This window comes from Dipodomys merriami, unplaced genomic scaffold (assembly GCF_024711535.1).
Source record: "Dipodomys merriami isolate MVZ:Mamm:240054 unplaced genomic scaffold, mDipMer1.0.p SCAF_90, whole genome shotgun sequence".
Classification (NCBI taxonomy): Eukaryota; Metazoa; Chordata; class Mammalia; order Rodentia; family Heteromyidae; genus Dipodomys; species Dipodomys merriami.
The window spans coordinates 2,433,839-2,453,010 of NW_027206513.1; the positions used below are offsets into that span (position 1 = coordinate 2,433,839).

Here is a 19,172-nt window from a genome sequence, read left to right on the forward strand (position 1 = left end):
TTTGGAGAGCTGTTCATTCACTTTTCTAGGTTACTAGCCTCTTCAGTTCCAAGATTGGAATGTATGGGGGGAAAGCAATTCTTGGTTCTTAAGGTCCTAGCTAGTCTGTTCCTTCTTTTCAGAGGCTTCTTTTCCTTTTCCTTTTCTTTTTTAAAATTGAGGTAAAGTATATGTAACATCAAATAATTTAGCATCTTAACTGTGTTTAAATGTATACTTCATTGGTTTTAAATACTTTCATAATGTTGTGCAATTGTCACCACTGTCAACCTCCAGAACATAAAACTGAAACTGCCTCTGTTAAATGCTTTCCCATCCCCTGAACCCAGGCCCTAGCAACCACCATGCTAGTTTTTGGACTCTTTGGTTGTATATGTGTATTTGTTTGCCAGTACTAGGATTTGAATTCAGGACCTCAAGCTCGTCAAGCTTGCTTGTTCAAAAAGTGCTCTACCACTTGATCCATGCCTCCAGCCCAGCTTTCTGCTAGTTACGTTGAAAATAGAATATAAACAAACTTTTCTGCCAGGACTCTAGTTAAATCATGATCTCTGAATCTCAACTTTCCCAGTAGCTAGGATTATAGGTGTGAGCTACCAGCACCCAGGGTCTCTTTGGTTTTGACTATGACGTCTTTTGACATTTAATTTTTTTTATATAATACCCTGCATTTTAAAGTATACTTAATGAGAAAAATAGTGAAAAGTATGTCTTTGCTTTCGGAGAGAATTCTTTGCCCTCTGTCCCTTAAAAAAAGATTTTAGCAAACCATTTGTTGCTAAGGGATTAGTCTTTCAAAGGTAGTCATATTTTATAAGGAAATACTTATTTCCTTAAAAGAATGGTTTTTTGTTAATAATGCAGGTATTGGTGATCTGGAGAATATGTTTGGAAGTGGCATGATGGAGGCTTTAAACTTGGATTCTCAGAGACTCTCAGAAGAGACTTTCTTATATAGCCACATCTGGGTCTTGGGGGAAATCAACCCTAGGCGCCCCCTCTCTAGTGGGGGGAAAGTGGTGGAGGATGCTGCATGACCTTGGCTAGAAAGCATTGCCTCAGAGTCTCTTTGCAACACTTGGCAGGCTGACAAAGCGGAAAGCGAAGGAAAACCCTTGGTTAAGTAAATACTCTGTGTTCATATTTCTCTGTGAAGGGCTGAATGGGCTAACTCAGCATAATCGGTTCCATATGTCTGGTATTGCTGATCCAGGCATCACTAGTTGCATTTCTGAAACAAGTCAGATCAGATGCTCCATGTTTTGGAAATAATAGCTGGGTTTGTTGTTGTTTTTGCATGTTTGCACCCACCAAACTCTTCAGTGTTCTGCCTATAGCTCTCAGCTCTGGTCTCTAAGATATCTTCCTTTACAGATGAGGAGATTGAGTCTTGGATGACAAGTCATTTACATGAGATCGCCTTGCCACTGCGTGACTAAGCTGGTGTCAAACCATGTTCCTGTGGCTCTATAGTAGTTGTTCTCATCATGTTCCTTCTTCAGGCCCTTTCCTCCCAAGTCACATAGAAATGTAGACCTTTTTCAGGGAATCCATGTCAAAAAATAGGAGACTTTCACCAGATATGGTAGCTCAGCTACTTGGGAGCTGGCAGTAAGGAGTGTTGCAGTTTGATGGCAGCCGAGCAAAATGTTAGCAAGACCTAATTTCAATGAATAGTTGGGTGTGGGGGACATGCCTGTGATCCTAGCTACATGGAAACTGGTGTAGAAAGATCATGGGCCTGGCCAGCCAGAATACAAATCCAAGACCCTATCCCCCAAATAACTAAAACAGAAAGAGTTGGGCTGTAGTTCCAGTGGTAGAATATATGCCTAGTAAGTGTGAGGTCCTGAGTTGAAATCTTAGTACTGCTCCCCCTTCAAAACAAAAAATCGGAGTCAGATTAAAGGCTGTCATCTAAACCTTTGGAGGCTCTTGCTGAGGAGTATGATCAAGGCCAAGGGGAGAGGCACATTGCTCCCTCTTTAGCCAAAAGGAATGTGTGGAAGCAGGGACAGCAGGGGTGTCACCTCAATAAGCCAGCTCTCAGGGAGGTCAGTAGCTTGCGTGGTGTGCTAGTGTTAGAAAATGTACGGCTCTCTGGTGTCTGAAATGAATAGACACACAAGAGTTACTGGAGATTTCTTCAAGGCATTTTACTTTTTCACAAAAGGGTACAGACAGGCACACCATGTAGGGCAGTTTGCTATTTTTTTTTTTTTATCCCAATTCAAACTGTTGCTCCTCCTTGTTAAGGAATTAGGCTCACATTCTAAGTACAATTGATTACCAAGGTTAGAAAGGGGGCCATTCTCTAATTCCTATCAAAGGCTTTTTTTATTTCTTCTCATCACCTCTGGATGGGAGGAGGACAGTTGGAGGGGGTTGATGTCAGTGGAAAGCTCCCACTAACATTCCTTTTAACTCCACTGATAAATATTTATCTTTTTAACAAACAACACACTTGGTAAATGCAGTTTATTGTTTTAACTCCTTCAACACAAGACATACCTCCCTAACTAACATGGCTAGCTGATCACAAGTGTAAGAGGATCGGACACATCCATCCCAGGGGACCATGCAGAGGCAGATAGGCAGGCACAGGAGAAAGATTATTATAAGGTTTATTAGAGGAGCCATATTTCCCCCAAGAGGGAGCACATAGCCTCCATCCCCATCCAGGTAGCAGGAGGGTGGGTCTGAGGGACAAGGAAGTGAGGTAGATGGAAAAGGCTAGTTTTTCCTCACATCGGGGTCTTCATTTGCCCCTTCTGATTCACTCTCATGCTCTAGGTCCAGAAGGCTGACCTGTGGCCCTAATAGTCAGCAATGAACTCTTTGGAGCTCTGGCTTCAGATGGCTTTTTATGCCGCATGATCATGTGTATCTGAAATTTAAATGTAAAGTGATATTCTAGTTTTCATCTGGCAACCCTGTGCTGACTGTGGCCCTGGTAAAAAATCTTCCCTTACCAACGTAACACTTTCTAGGCTACTGCTTTGCTTTCCCACTGTGTTCATCTCTGGGCTTTCCCTGGTATTGGGGACTTCTTGTATGGCAGCTGGGAGTGCTTGGGGCACTACTTAACTCCTCTACCATTGTTCTAAGCCCCTGCTTTCTGCTCAGTTCTATCCACTGCTTACTCGAGGCCAAGGTCTTCTTGTCAGGTGTTGCTAGCTACACATGTACACAAAGGCAGCCCATGGGGCTCATTCACCCCACAATGGCCTTTTCTTCCTTTAGCTTTTTCCAAGTATATTGCCTTAAGTTAATGATTGCCATGCACTGTTTAGGACTGCTTGAGTAGATCAAGTGATTATTGCTGAAATATTATACTTTTTTTTCCCATTGTCTATCATCTAGAAATTTTTCTGTTTGCATAAAGAAAAGGCTTCCCTAGGTAGACAAATAATGTTCTTGCCCTTAGATAATGTAGTAGAGAATTTAAATATGAAATATAATATTTGATTTAGGTTATATAGAAATTAGAAGTTCCTGCTTATTAATAATGGATAATTTGGGAATGTAAATGTAACTGTGCTTTTGTAAATCATGAAACCGAACTGTAGCCGCCACCAAAGTGTTCTACCTTTGCCCCTAGATAGGACTTGTATACTGACTAACCACCTCTTTTAGCTTCTGTAACTCTGCTACTTTTGTTTGTTTGTTTTTGTCGGTAGTGGGGCCTGAACCCTGGGCCTGGGCGCTGACTCTCAGCTCTTCAGCTCAAGGCTAGAATGCTAGCTCAAGGCTAGCGCTCTACTCAGGATGCTGAGATCTGAGGATCGCAGTTTGAAGCCAGACCAGGCAGGAAAGTTTGTGAGACTCTTATCTCCAGTTAACCACCAAAAACTGAAAGTTGAGCTGTGATTCAAGTGGCAGAGTCCCAAGCCTTGAGCAAAAAAATTAAGAAATAGTGCCTTGGGCCCTGAATTCAGGCTCTATCAGGAAAAAAAAAAAAAAGATCAAAAGAGCCTATGTTAAGAAAGACTGTCTGAAACCATCCCTGGAGAGACTTAATTCCTAATAGCTGAGAGGCCTTTGACATGACAAACCCAAAGCACACTTCCATTCCCATTCCAAAGCACGCTCCAGTTTCACCATTCTGCATTGCCTCAGCTCTGATGGACATCACTAGTCTCAGTCCTCACTACCACAAGAGCTGGTGTCAGAAATTGCTAGGGGTCAGAGAAAAGAAATTACAGTCATCCTGGCCAGTGCATGTTGTGTGCTAGTGGGACTGGTTCATGTCAGCCCCTGAGTCCAAGGCTCTCTTCCCTTTGGGGGCTCAGAAAAGTTATAGAGATCTTGGAGTTGTGTCTAAGGCAACAAAGGACTGGGCAGCCCTTGGCTATCTGGATACAGAACTGCTGGCTAACCACTATGCTGTATTCACCTCACCTCCTGCTGCCCTCACAGTGTGCTCAAACTGCTCATGGATTTAAGGATGGGATGCACTGGTTCATCCTGTGTGTGTGTGTGTGTGTGTGTGTGTGTGTGTGTGTGTGTGTGTGTGTGTGTGTGTGTGTGTGTGTATTATATTTAAATTAATCAATTAAAATTTTTGTGTGTGTTGGTTATAGGAATTGAACTCAGAACCTTGCTTCCTTCCTTGGCTTTTTTGCTCAAGGCTGGTATTCTATTACTTGAGCCACAAGCCCACTTCCAGTTTTTTGGTGGCTAATGGGAGCTAAGAGTCTCATGGAATTTTCTGCCTGGGCTCACTTCAAACCAAGATTTTCAAGTCTCAGCCTTCTGAGTAGCTAGGATTACAGACATGAGCAACCAGCACCTGACTAGAATAAAAGCTCTTTACTGGCATCTCTCTAATTGACCAATTTTGAATCTAAGTCTGACTTCCCCAAACCCCCAAATGCCTGACACACAGCTGTATGCAGTGCAAAGGTGCCTATACCACATGCCAGTTGTCCTGCCGCTGTCCCCCTCCCAGTCACACAATGCCCTTTTCTGGACTGCTCTCTTCCCAGTATACCCTGTAGAATGCTGCACACATCTCAACCCCATTCCATAGATGTTCAGCTCCACACCATGCAGCGTGCTGGGTTCAGAAATGCCCCCTAGAGCTGCTGAGTAAGCCACAAATGTGTTCAGGAAAACAAGGTACAATATCCCTGATTTATGCTAATTATGGTCCATGGCCTGTTCCTGTGCTGAGCTCAGGGAGAAGATAGTAGTGGCAAAATCCTTGATTTTAGGAAGTCAACAGTTGGAATTTATTCAGGGCTGATTGGTGATTGGAAATATACAGATTCAGGACAGAGAATACCAACTTTGGGACGGAGTGCTCTACTACTTGAACTATGTCCATTTTTGCCTTACTTATTTTTCAGGTAGTATCTCTTGCTTTTCCCTGGGTCATCCTGGGCCATGATCTTTCTATTTATGCCTTGTATGTATCTGGGATGACAGGTGCATGCTACCACACCTGGCTTTTATGGTTACTTCTGACCTTTGCCTCCAGAATAGCTAGGATTACTAGCATGAGCCAATGCACTCTGCCTAGCAGCTTCTTTTAACTGGGTAAGCCAGAGGCTATTTTGGCTGAACTTGCTATAACACATTACTCATCCCACTTAAGCTGCTTGTCCAGTCCCCACAATGGAACAACCTTGGGAGAAGTGGGAGGAATGACTTCTTATGCATTCCACCCAAATTACAGCCAGAAGCAGTCAACTTTTCCACATGTAGAAAGGACCATGTTCAGGTAAAGTCTCTGATGTGAGCTTTTAATATGTCTTTCAAACAGACTAACCATTCTTTGAAAATTGTCTCCTGAAATGGCCATCATCTAATAAGCCACCTTCATTATCAAAAGGTTGATGAGAACATGTTCATGTCAATTGGAAAGGCTTGTAGCTGGGCACTAGCGGCTCATGCCTGTAAAATCCTAGCTACTCAGGAGATGGAGATCTGAGGATTGCACTTCAAAGCCAGCCAGGCCAGGAAAATACGTGAGACTCTTATCCCCAATTAACTGACAAAAAAGAAAGAAAGAAAGAAAGAAAGAAAGAAAGAAAGAAAGAAAGAAAGAAAGAAAGAAACCAAAAAGAAAAAAGAAAAAAAAGCCATAAAAGGAACTGTGGCTCAGGCAGTAGAGCACTAGCTTTGAGTGAAGAAGCTAAGGGATAGTCCTATGCCTTAAGTTCAAGCCCCAGAACCAGCACATAAATAAAGAAATAAATAAAGTTTACTATACTGCTGAATCTTTTTGTCTGATTTCATCCTTTACCATCACACCCCAAGAAATAATTCTAAAAGTGTTCCCTATCTGTAGAAGGGAAGGAGTGGTGGTTAGAGAAAGCATTATATTGCCAAAATAGCTGAACAACAACAATTTATCATCTTAAGATAAGTTCTCTAACATATTTTCCTAACACACATACCCCAAACCTCAAAATGGCATGTCGTCCTCTGCCAAAGCACCCAGAGGGCCCTGCAGTCTCAGCCACTAAGGCCTCGGGACAAGGAAAAGCAGTGAAGTAAATCTCTTATCAGCTACCATGCATTCATCCTTACTCCTTAAGGAGGCAGAACCTAAAGAGAGGACCCATTACAGAACCCGCCTGGGAGGGAATGGTTCTGGAGTGGGGAACAGCTGTGCTGTGAGGTTCTTATGATCTGGAGCAATGGCCAGAGTGGAGGGATAGAAACGTTATCTATGCCCCAAAGTGGGATTGCTGGGTCATAGGGGAGCTCTATGTGGAGTCTTTTGAGGAACCTCCATACTGCTTTCCAGAGTGGTTGAACAAGTTTACACTCCCACCAACAATGCAGTAAGGTTTCCTTCTGTCCACATCCCCTCCAGCATCTGTTGTTATTAGAGTTCTTGATTATATAGCCATTCTAACTGGGGTGAGGTGGAATCTCAATGTTGTTTTGATTTGCATTTCTTTTATGGCTAGAGAAGTTGAGCATTTCTTCATGTATCTATTGGCCATTCTTATTTCCTCTTCAAAGAAGTCTCTCTTTAAGTCTTTAGCTCACTTATTAATTGGGCAGTTTTTTCTTCGAGGATTTGTTGTTAGGAGATTTAATTTTTTGAGTTTTAAGTATATTTAGATATGAGGCCCTTGTCTGTTTTATGGCTAGTGAAGATCTTCTCCCAATCTGTGGGCTTTCTATTGATCTTGGTAGCTATGTCCCTTTGCCTTGCAGAAGCTCTGCAGTTTCACGCAATCCCATTTGTCCAACCTTTCTTTGATTTGTTGTGTTTCTGGGTCTTTATTAAGAAAATTTTGGCCTGTGCCAGGAAGCCCTAGAATTTCTCCTATTTCTTCCTGTAATGTTTTCAGGGTTTCTGCTTTTACTTCAAGGTCTTTGATCCATTTGGAGTTGATTCTGGTGCAGGGTGATATATAAGGATCTAGCTTTAGTTTTCTACAGTTGTCTAACCAGTTTTGCCAGCACCTGTTTACTGAAGAGTCTATCTTTCTTCCATTCTATTTTTTAGCTCTCTTATTGAAGATTAGGTGGCTATAGGTCTGTGGGTTCAATTATGGGTCTTCAGTTCTATTCCATTGGTCCTCAGGTCTGTTTTTGTGCCAGTACCAAGCTGTTTTGATTACTATGGCTTTGTAGTAGAGTTTGAAATTTGGTATTGATATTCCTCCAGCGCTGTTCTTTCTGCTAAGGATTGCTTTTGCTGTACTAAAGCTACCAACACAACTATGTTTATCACAGCATTATTCACCATAGCTAACATATGGACCAACCCAGATGCCCTCAGTGGATGAATGGATCAAGAAAATGTGATATAGATAGATAGATAGATAGATAGATAGATAGATAGATAGATAGATAGATAGATAGATAGATATGAATGCCTCCATCAGAAAGAATGGCACCACCTCCATTTGTTAGAAAATGGAAAGACTTGGAAAAAATTATATTAAGTGAAGTAAGCCATACCCAAAGAAACATAGGTCCCATGGTTTCCCTTATTTGCAATAACTAGTATATGTCTAGGATAATCTTACCAGACAAGCAGAAAAGGTCAAAAGATGATGTGGCTGGGTGCTGGTGGCTCAAGCATGTAATCCTAGCTACTAAGGAGGCTGAGATCTGAGCAGCACGGTTCAAAGCCAGCTTAGGCAGGAAAGTCCGTGAGACTCTTATCTCCAATAAACCACTAGAAAACCCAGAAGTGGCACTGTGGCTCAAGCGGTAGAGCACTCGCCTTGAGCTGAAGAGAGCAGGGACAGTGCCCAGGCCCAGAGTTCAAGCCCCACACCCCCACACACACACACAAAAAGATAATGGGAAGTGAAATGAACCCCAAGATAAGGACACAAGAGGTTTTATCTTTGTTGCTGTTGTTTTTAATGTACTATGTGATTTTTTTTTGTTTCTTTTGTATGTTCTTTCCCCAGGGTATAACCCCTGTTTTCACTGTATTTGATTCAGGTGCCCTGCATCTTGTATATACATTCTTTCTAATTTGGGGAGGAAAAGGGAAATAACAAAATGCTGAAACAAAGCTATAGCTTGACCCATTGTAACAATGAGATGTACAAGACACTATGTTTAAAACAAACTTTATAACTTGGTGGGGGGGGGGAGGGAGAAGTTGGAGAGATGGGGAGGGAAGGGATGGTAGGGGGAAAACAAAGGAGAGGGTAACAATGCTTGATAGGAAATGTACTCATTACTTATGTAACTGTAACTCCTCTGTACAGTATCTTTAAAATAAAAATAAATAAAAATAAATATGCTATCTAGAATGACATGTTAAGACAAATTTCCCAGATCCCCTTTCTTTTTCTCTTTGATCTCTATATCTCAATGGCCACTTAAGTCCTTTATTATATCAAAAATTTGTTATTTTTCCTGAAATTCAAGTTAATTGGACATTCTGGGTTCTTATTTACTAACCTTTGCTTAGCTCTAAGCAGAAGCTATGCTGTCCTCTGCACATATACACATACTCACACTCACAAGCCTAGCAGAGTGTGACATACTGAGTAGGGCTGGGGGTCCCTCTGTACTAATCCATAGCATAAAGTGCCAGGCCTGTGTCTCTCTCCCATTAACGGCTCACTGACAACCTGTTTGAATAAATAACCATCATAGAATGTATGCTCCATAATGGTGTTTAAAAAGGCTGAAAATACAACTGATGCGAGCCTCTATTTTTAGAAAGACTCATGGGCCAGATGAAATAAGAAATATTCTGCAGTTCATTCCAGAAGGCAGGCATTTACTGAATGCTCCAAGTCTGGTAACATAAGCTACATTCATTTCCTTTTTTGAACCATAGCAACTTTTTGAAAACTATTGACTAAATTCATGCCGTAGTATGTGCAGTAAGTGATCATTTCCCACCTCTTGCATTTAATCACACAGTTGGACACATAATGCTTTTGAGCATAAATATTGCTAAATCCATATACCTAGTATGTACCTGAAACCCACTGGTATTTTTTGGTGGAAAGCCCTTCTGTACCATCACCTTCCTGTAGAGTTGGGTAGAAGGACTTGGAATGAGTTACCATTAAAGAAAAAGAATTTTTTCTATGTAGGAGAAATTTTATTACTTTTTCTTTTCTTTTTTTTTTTTTGCCAGTCATGTTGCCTGAACTTTGGGCCTGGGCACTGTCCCTCAGCTCTTCAGTTCAAGGATAGTGCTCTACCACTTGGGCCACAGCACCACTTCCATCTTTTTCTGCTTATGTGGTGCTGAGGAATCGAACCCAGGACCTCATGCATGCAAGACAAGCACTCTACCACTAGAGCCACCTTCCCAGCCCCGAAATTTTATTTCTTTAAAATGCCTTTTCTCTTATAATTAAATGTTTAAATTTTTGAGTTTTTAATTCTTTTTTGTTGTTATTATAAAGGTGATGTATAGAGAGGTTACAGTTACATATGTCAGGTAATGAGTACAGGTAATGACCATCACCCCTTCCCTGGTCTCTCCCAGTTTTTTCCTCCCATCCCCATCCACAAGTTTGTTTGTTTTTTGGTCAGCCGTAGATCTTGAACTTTGGGCCTGGGAGTTGTCCCTTAGCTCTTCAGTTCAAGGCTAGCGCTCTACCACTTAAGCCACAGTGCCACTTCCAGTTTTCTAGTAGTTAATTGGAGATGAGTCTCATGGACTTTCCTACCCAGGCTGGCTTTAAACTTCAATCCTCAGATCTCAGCCTCCTAGCTGGGAATATAGGTGTGAGCCACCAGTGCCCAGCATCTCATCCACAAGTTTTATAGTTCATTTTCAACATAGTGTCCAGTGAGTACCACTGCTACATTTGTTCTCTCTTTGTCCTTTCATTTCTGTGCCCCTCTTTGCCTTCCCAAAGACAGATGAACAAACACACAAGACAAAAAGAAAAGAAAAGAACAAAGAAAAAAAAACCTCTTGTTTCCATTTCCTGAAATTCATTTTGATGAATATTATTTTATGTGACTGGAGGCACATGTACATTGAGCTTTTGTGTTCCTCCCCTATGAGTATCCTCCTTTGGTCTCACTGTGTAGATTTTGATTCTTTTATAGTGTTTAAAAAATATTTGTTAGGGCTGGGAAGGTGGCTCAGTGGTAAAGCGCTTGCCTTGCATGCCTGAGGCCCTGGGTTCGATTCCTCAGCACCACATAAGCAAAAAGAAAAAAGCCGGAAGTGGCACTTTGGCTCAAGTGGTAGAGCGCTAGCCTTGAGCTGAAGAGCTGAGGGACAGCGCCCAGGCCCAGAGTTCAGGCCCCATAACTAGACCCAAAAAACAAAAAAAATATTTGTTAGGAAATGGAAAGACTTGGAAAAAAATTATATTAAGTGAAGTAAGCCAAGCCCAAAGAAACATAGGTCCATGGTTTCCCTTATTTGCAATATCTAGTATATGTATGAGTCAAGCAGAAAAGGTCAGATAAGGTGATATTAGGAAAATGAACCCTAAGATATGTATTCAAATGTTTTTTTTCTTTCATGCATTTGTTTCTAATGCATTTATAAGATTATTTCTTTGTTGCTTTGTATGTCCCTCCCCCACAGTATAACCCCTGCTTTCACTGTATTTGATGTCGGTATAATTTGTGGAGGGGAAGGGGAAAAACAAGTCGTTTAAATAAGGATACAGGTGGACCCGTTGCAACAATGAGAAGTACAAGTTGTCATGTCGAAAATGAACTTTACAACTTTGGTGGTGGTAGGGGGGAGGACTGGGAGGGAGAGCTGGAGGAGGCTGGGAAGGGATGGGAAGGGGAAAAAAAGGAAGAGGCTACAATGCTTGATAAGAAATGTACTCATTATTTTACCCATCTAATTGTAACCCCTCTGTACAGTATTTTCACAATAAAAAATAAATAAAAATTAAAAAAAAGATTTTGCTTATATGAAGGTCAAAAAATATTTCCAAGTAATTGTATAAAGGACTTTCAGTTCAACATATTAGCTTATGACTAGATTGTCACCTCTCCCATTGTTCTCTACCATGTGTCCCCATCCCATCATCCGTCCCTCAAGTTACCTAGTTACATTTTTACATATGTACATTGAGTATTATGACTGTATTTGTTCCCCCTCCCTCTCTCCATTTTTCTGCCAAAATTTTTTTTTGAGGCGTCTCACTTTGTAGTCCAGGCTACCCATAAACCTGAGGTCTTCTTGCTTCATCCTCCTGAAGGCTGGGATTACAGACATGAGCCACATGTCTGACTTATTGCCTGAGAACTCTTCAGAAGGAGACAAGTAAACTGAGTTTGGTAATGAGACTACATGACCAATGTGCATAATAAGCAGATTCTACTCATCTTTTCTGAGAGCACTGAGGATGCCTAAGAAGTAGAAACTCATCCTGGCCTAAGAAGTAGAAACTCTTCTTCATGATATGAGGACTAAACTCGGATGTTCTGTTTTGCAGTTATTGTTGAAGTGGAAGGAGAAACCAAGTTGGACCAACCATCCCCAGGACCTTTCTCAGGGAGCCTGCCAGTCAACCACAGGCCACTCCCCTTTCCTCTCTCCAGTGGAGACCAGCCTGCCTTGATGTCACCAATCCAGACACAAAGACCACATCCAGGACCCAAAGTTCTTCCCCAGGTGCCCTCTGCGATCTCAAAGCTTCTCCCGCCTCTTGCATTTAATCACACAGTTGGACACATAATACTTTCTGAGCATAAAGATGTCAAGTTTAATTGCTCAATCAATATACCTAGTATATACCTGGAACCTACTGGTATTTTTTGGTGGAAAGATGGGAAGGAACTACTTGGGGCACATCATTCCATTACACAGTTTTATCCTGATGATGAAGGGACATCAATCATATCTTCCTTCAGGTATGCGTTCTTGCTTCCTTTCTTTTTTACATGTTATTATGCTAATACTGCCTCAAAGCAAAAGCCTTCTAAGTAAAACACTAGCCTTGTTTGCTGTTAGGCATCTTGCTCCCTAGAGTGTGTAGATGAAAAGCTGTCTGTTGGTGTTGTGGACTTCCTTCAAGATGACCTGGGCTCCACTGTGTCTGTGGTAACAGAGCATGTGGAGTCTGGTCCTAATGGTATCCAGTACAGCTCTCCTGAAGAGCCACACCGGTGCGCCCACCAGTGAGTGGAAAGGTGTTTTGGGCAGAAGGGTGGGATGAGGAGAGATTGTTTTTATAGTGCTAGCTCTCAAACCCAGAGCCTCTGAGCTATACTCCTAACCCAAGGAAAACATTTTTTTTTCAGATTCTTTATTATGATTAAATGATTATGTAGTTTCCCAAATTTCACAGTATTGTGGGATAGTGATGCTTAGTTAAAGTCACAAACACATTCTAACTTTCATGGGGCAAATTGTCTATCATGGTCAATAACATTTATGAGTTCTATGAGCTTTGACGATAACAGTTATTTCTTCCACATTGGGTGACATGTACATTTCTTTTGTTTTGCATAGCATCAGCTGTTCCCTCCCTCCCATCGCTGCCATTGAGTTGCTTAGTTCATTTTGGTCAATGTCCAGTGCAGCTGATGGGTCCCGCTGTTGTATGTTTTTCCCTGATTCCCTCTAGTTCTGTGTCCTCCTGGTTTCCCTCCTGTGTACACATATGTACCATACCATATATGTTATCAGCAGCATGGGGTTATTTAGTAGTGATTCGACCAGATCAGTGGAAGTCCTTTGTTTCTTAAACCTTGTTACTTTTGTCATATCACCTTATATTTTGGATTTAACATCCACTTATCAGGGAGACCATGTGCCATTTGTCTCTTTGCTCTTGGCTTACCTTGCTCAACATGATTTTTTCTGGTTCCATCCATTTCCCTGCAAATGCCATTATTTTGACCTTTCTAATGGCTGCATAATATTCCATTGTGTATAGATACCACAATTTTTGGATCCATTCATCTGTGGTGGGACATCTGGGATGTTTCCATATCATGGCTATTGTGAACAGTGCTGCAATAAACATGGAGGTGCCTGTGTCCTTATATATTGGTTCCTGTTGTTCAGGGTTGATGCCTAGAAGTGGTATGGCTGGGTCATAAGGGAGGTCAATATTTAGCTTTCTGAGGACAAGGGAAACATTTTTAAGGACTATGAAAAATGCCAAAATCACCTGGTGGGTGTGGGGACTTTTTTTTTTCTGGTCTTGGGGCTTAAACTCAGGGCCTGGACACTGTCCCTGAGCCTCTTTGTGCTCAAGGCTAGGACTCTACCACTTGAGCCACAGTGCCACTTCTGGATTTTTCTGAGTGGTTGATTGTAGATAAGAGTCTTACTGACTTTTCTGCCTATGCTGGTTTCAAACCACGATCCTCAGATCTTAGCCTCCTGAGTAGTTAGAATTATAGGCATAAGCCATTGGTGCCTGGCCAGATATGGGACTTTTAAAACAGTGCAGCCCTCCTAGCTTCCCCTTTTCTTCGTGTGTGTGTGTGTGTGTGTGTGTGTGTGTGTATGTGTGTGTGTGTGTGTGTGTGTGTGTGTGTGTGTGTTGCAAACGTGCATGGGCACACACTAGTACTAGGTTTCAGACTTAGGGCCTTGCCTCTTGCTTAGCTTTGTTGCTCTACTCCTTGAGCCTTAGCTCTACTTCCCCTCTCAGGTTTTTATTTGCCTATAGCCTCTACACCTCCATATCTAACCCTTTCTTCTGCTTTCAGTTGTGGTACTGATACAGCCCTCACGCATGGCAGGCATGAGAAAGGAGGAGCAGCTATCTATGGTCTGAGGAAATGACATAGCCTTTCAGCCACCTGGGTAACCATTATAGTATTCTGCTTTGTTTTCCAAGAGTAAGGTTACTGAGTTAGTGGTGACAAGGAGTGGGCAAGGCAGGAAATGTTTCTAGAATATTCCATTGCCCTCAAAGTTGAGTCATCTTGTTTCAGATGCTTTAGAGAACTATTTTCTTCTCCCCACTACTCTTTCCTCTTAACCTGAGGTGGGTTTTATTTGCTTCCTTACCCCCTTTTTTGTTCTTTCTTGACATATTTATTTATTTAGGGCTGGCTTGAATTCAGGGCTCTAAACTCTCATTTGGCTTTTTCTGCTCATAGTAGGTGCTCTGCCACTTGATCCACAGCTTTCATCCAGCATATTGCTGGTTAGTTGGAAATAGAGCCTCTTGGACTTTTCTGCTTGGGCTCACTTTGAACCATGATCCTCAGATCTAATCCTCCTGAATAGCTAGACTTATAAGCATGTGTCACCAGCGTCTGGCACCTTTATTAGCTTGTATGTATTAACAGGGTACAGTGTGATGTTTATATACATGTACACAGTGTGCACTGATCAAATCAGAGTAACCAGCATTTGCCTGTCCTTATCATACCTTTATATTTGGAATCCTTGAGCTCCTTTTATGAAGATCTTCATAAAATATCGGATACGTTATTGTGAGCTGAGGCTATCTAGTATGCTGTGGAGCCCCAGATCTGAGGCTTCTCATCTCAGTACATTTGGTGCTGGAGATGCAGCCCCCACTCTCTTCCTGGCCTCTAGTGATCACCATTCTCCATTCAGATGGACTTTTTTTAACCTGAAGGTTTGTTGGTTTTGTATTTCGTACCAGATCTTTGTGTATACAATTGTACAGATGGGTTGGCCTGTAATCAGTACCTCAAAATGAGGTCAGAGCCACTTGGAGTAAAAACAAAAGCCTTCTCTGCAAAACCTCTACCCATGAATGGAGCCCTCTTGGATCTGGTCTGTTTTCACTTTTTCTGACCTGACATTTGGCACAATACCATACTCTGTCAAGCCTCTAGTAAATCATTTTAGGTTTCCTTTATAGAAAATGAATTTGCAGTCAGCACAGACCTAACAACCTCTGCCATAGTTTGCTCTGTCAGAGTTTGCTCTCTCAATATTTCCTTGGGACATACTATATATATATATATATATATATATATATATATATATATATATATATATATATATATACACACACACACATATATATTTATTTATTTATTTATTTTTCCCAGCCTGTAGTCTTGGTCACTGGGTAACCTCTCAGAGGGCAAAGAACAAACTTCCATGATTTCCCTGGGTAGATTTAACTATGCTGGGTCTATCAAGATGGCTGAGGCCCCTCAGGAGTTTTTGACTATTGTTTTTCCTGCATCTAATAAAGAATTTGATGCTGTACCTTTCTATAGGCACAACGTCTAAGGAAAAAAGTAAAATAATCATTTCATAACAAATGAATCAGGGGTCATTTAATGACAAAGAAATACATGGTCTTAGGTGTCACTTGGGTGACTTCAGCTGCCATCTAGGTCTGCTCTAAGGATCTTGTGTGTATGTGGGGGGCGGGGAGGTTGGGTGTGGGTGTGCCAATAATGTGTAGGGGTGTGTGTGGGTTCCAATGGTGGAGCTTGAACTCAGGGCCCACATGCTGACCCTTAGCTTTTTTGTTCAGGGCTGGTGCTCTACCACTTGATCTATACCTCCACTTCTGGCTTTTTGCTGGCTAATGGAGACAGGGATCTCACAGACTTTCCTTCCTGTCTTGGCTGGCCTTGAACTTGGATCTTTAAATCTCAGCCTCCTAAGTAGCTAGGATTACAGATCTGAGTCCTTGACACCTGGAAGGGGCCATTTTAAAAGTTGGAGACTTGGTAAGCTTTGCATAGTTGGGTTCTTATTTTGGAGAGTTCAGAAGGTGAGCTGGGTGATAGTTTGAGAACCTTAGAATAGAATTCATTCTTTTGTTTGTATTCAGCATATTGTACATGAACCCATTCTGAAAGAGAAATATCTAAACTCCAAATGAGGCCCAAGCAAATTTAGTAGTCAGAAGTCTTACAAATGAGAGATATTCACCTGAGTTTGGTAGCACTCAGAAAATATCAAGTCCATCTTTATATTTTCTACTTTTTTTTTTCTGGCAACTGGGCATAAAGCTTGAACTCAGGGCTTTAAGCTTGTTTGGCTTACTTTCTCATGGCTGGTTCACTACCATTTTAGCCATGCTTCCCATGTAGCATTTTGTTGGCTAATTGCAGATGGTGTCTCACAGACTTTTCTGCCTGGACTGGCATTGAACCACAAGCCTGTAAGTCTCAACATCCTGAATATTTAGGATTACAGGCTTGAGCCACTGGCGCCCTATCTATTAGTCTACTTTATTAAGGAAATATTCAGATGGCACAGGAGTTTTCAGATGTGATTCAAGGAAGTAAATTATAGTGACTTTATCAAGACTGTAAGTAGCTGGGCGCTGGTGGCTCACACTTATAATCCTAGCTACTCAGGAGGCTGAGATCTGAGAATCACAGTTCAAAGCCAGCCTGGGCAGGAAAATCCATGAGACTCTTATCTCCAATAAACCACCAGAAAACCGGAAGTGGCACTGTGGCTTAGGTGGTAGAGCACTCACCTTTAGCTGAAAAGTTCAAGGATAGTACTTAGAGTTCAAGCCTCATGATGGACCAAAAAAAAAAAAAAAAAGAATGTAAGTAGTTGTGGAGTTTCTGGCTAGAGAAGAAGATGCTAAAGACCCTAAAGTTGATGCCTTTTTAAAAATATTTATTTATTTATTTATTTTTGTTGGTTGTGGGGCTTGCACTCTGGGCCTGAGCACTGTCCTTCAGCTCTTCAGCTCAAGGATAGAGCTGTAAGGTTGATGCCTTTTAGATAAAAACATTGAATGAGATGACTTGCCCAGAGTTATGATATAGGCAGCTAGATTTGCCCTACCTTAGCTCACAGGTCCTAAGGAAATCCATCTGTTCTCAGGACCAGTGAAGAAATAACAAATAGTTTTAGGCTTTTAACATATGCTGCTTACAACACCAAGTCTGGGAGAATCACAGTTTCAAGTCAATCAGAGTAAAAAGATACACAGACACTGTCTCAACAAACAGGCCTGGTATGGCTCACATTGGTGGTTCCAGCTACCTAGGAGACAAAGGTAGGAAAACTGTTGTCCAGATTAGTCCAGGAAAAATGTGTCAGATTATCTGAAAAATAGCAAAAACAAAAACAGCTGGGGTATGGCTTATGTGGTAGAATGCCTGCCTAGCAAGTATGGGGCCCTGAGTTCAAACCCCAGTACTACCCAAAACAAAAATACGTAAGTAAAACTATCATAACTTGAGGACCATCTATATTTAACTTTCTTGACTCATGCTCATGCCATGCTTCAGATCCCAAACTCCTCAGTGTCCAAATAAGGACTGATCATGTATATGGTCTTGGGTCCTAGCTGAAGGTGGGTGTGGTTTAGGAGGTATCTTAGTGAACCAGAGCTTTTATTTCTGTTAGCCCCTTCTCCTGCCTTTCCCCACAACATCCCGGAGCTGTTGTTCTTCATTTTGTTCTTCCTTCCCAAGGGAAGAAAGAGATGTGATAAATTATACTAAGAAAACTCTAACTTTTATTGGTGGTATCATTTTAGATAAAAAGGAGTAGGGGTTTCCCCCTGAAAATCACAACAATCAGACAGCTACACACTAGTTATAAGACAGGCCAGCCCTGCTTCTGTAGGGGTTTTTCTGGAACACTATTATCTGTTGGACACATGTAGCTAACAGAATGACTGGTCATTGCATTAAGGAGGGCTGACTCGGTCTTATGGTGGCTGTGAAGAGAGTCAGCAGGAGACACAGACTCAGAGGTCATGTCAGAAGTGGCAAGGGTATGTTAGTATGCTTAGTTTTCTTCAGATCTTAAGTGTGATTTGGGTGAGGAGGGACCAGAATCAGGACTAGGAAGAAGCATAACTTCTGTCACAGAGGATTTCCACACTTGGAAGCCAAACTTCAAGATGAAACAGAGGGAGAAAGGATGGGAATGATGGAAGCTCACAGCCATTTACATACAAATCCCCTGTGGTCTGGAAACATGGAAGAAGGTGTGGTATCAGGTATGAGAATGTCCCTGAAAGTTTTTTAAACTTCTGGGTGACTCACGCTTGTGTTTATAGCTATTTGGGAGGCTGAGATTGGGAGTATCATGGTTGGAGGCCAGCTGGGCAGAAAAGTTCATAGACCTTTTTCAAAATGTAGAGCTGCAGGCATGATGCACACCTGTTAGACTTAATAAAATAGAAAAACTAACATGTGGATTGTGCCCAAGCAATCCTAGCTACTTTGGAGACTAAGTTTGGGAAGATGTAGGCAGGAAGTGAGACCCTGTCTCAAAAATCAGGGCTAAATGCATGGGTTCATGGTAAAAGTACCTGCTAGCAAGCACAAGTACCGGCGTTCAAATCCCAGTACACTCTCCCCTACCTATCCCCAAAAAGTTTTTTTTGAAGTACTTGGTCTTAGCTTATGTGTGTGTTAATTTTTAATGTTAATATGTGTATTTAGAAAATGCTAAACAAGTACGAAGAATGATAATAGCCCCAAGAAAACTTTTCTAAGGATTTGTAAATTTAACAATTTTGAAACAAATTAATAATCTATTACATGGATGATTATATATCTTATTCATAAATAGTAACATTCTTGTAATATCTTCTATTCATTGTATTTATTAACACATTATGAACATTTTTCTATTATTAAAATTCTTTTTTTTTTTGGGTCAGTTGTGGGGCCTGAACTCTGGGCCTGGGCGCTGTCCCTCAGCTCTTCAGCTCAAAGGCTAGCACTCTACCACTTGAGCCACAGTGCCACTTCCGGCTTTTTTCTTTTTGCTTATGTGGTGCTGAGGAATCGAACCCAGGGCCTCATGCATGCAAGGCAAGTGCTCTACCACTGAGCCACCTTCCCAGCCCTTA

The 19,172-nt window shown here is 41.6% G+C and overlaps 1 protein-coding gene across 1 annotated transcript in view; it reads left to right on the plus strand.

Moving 5' to 3' along the window:
* Mertk (MER proto-oncogene, tyrosine kinase) overlaps nucleotides 1–19,172 on the plus strand; it is a 133,904-nt gene that overhangs the window by 18,320 nt on the left and 96,412 nt on the right. Inside the window, exon 2 of the mRNA XM_070013306.1 lies at nucleotides 11,871–12,288. Within this exon, the coding sequence (XP_069869407.1) occupies nucleotides 11,871–12,288 (418 nt within the window). The remainder of the gene's footprint in view (nucleotides 1–11,870; nucleotides 12,289–19,172) is intronic.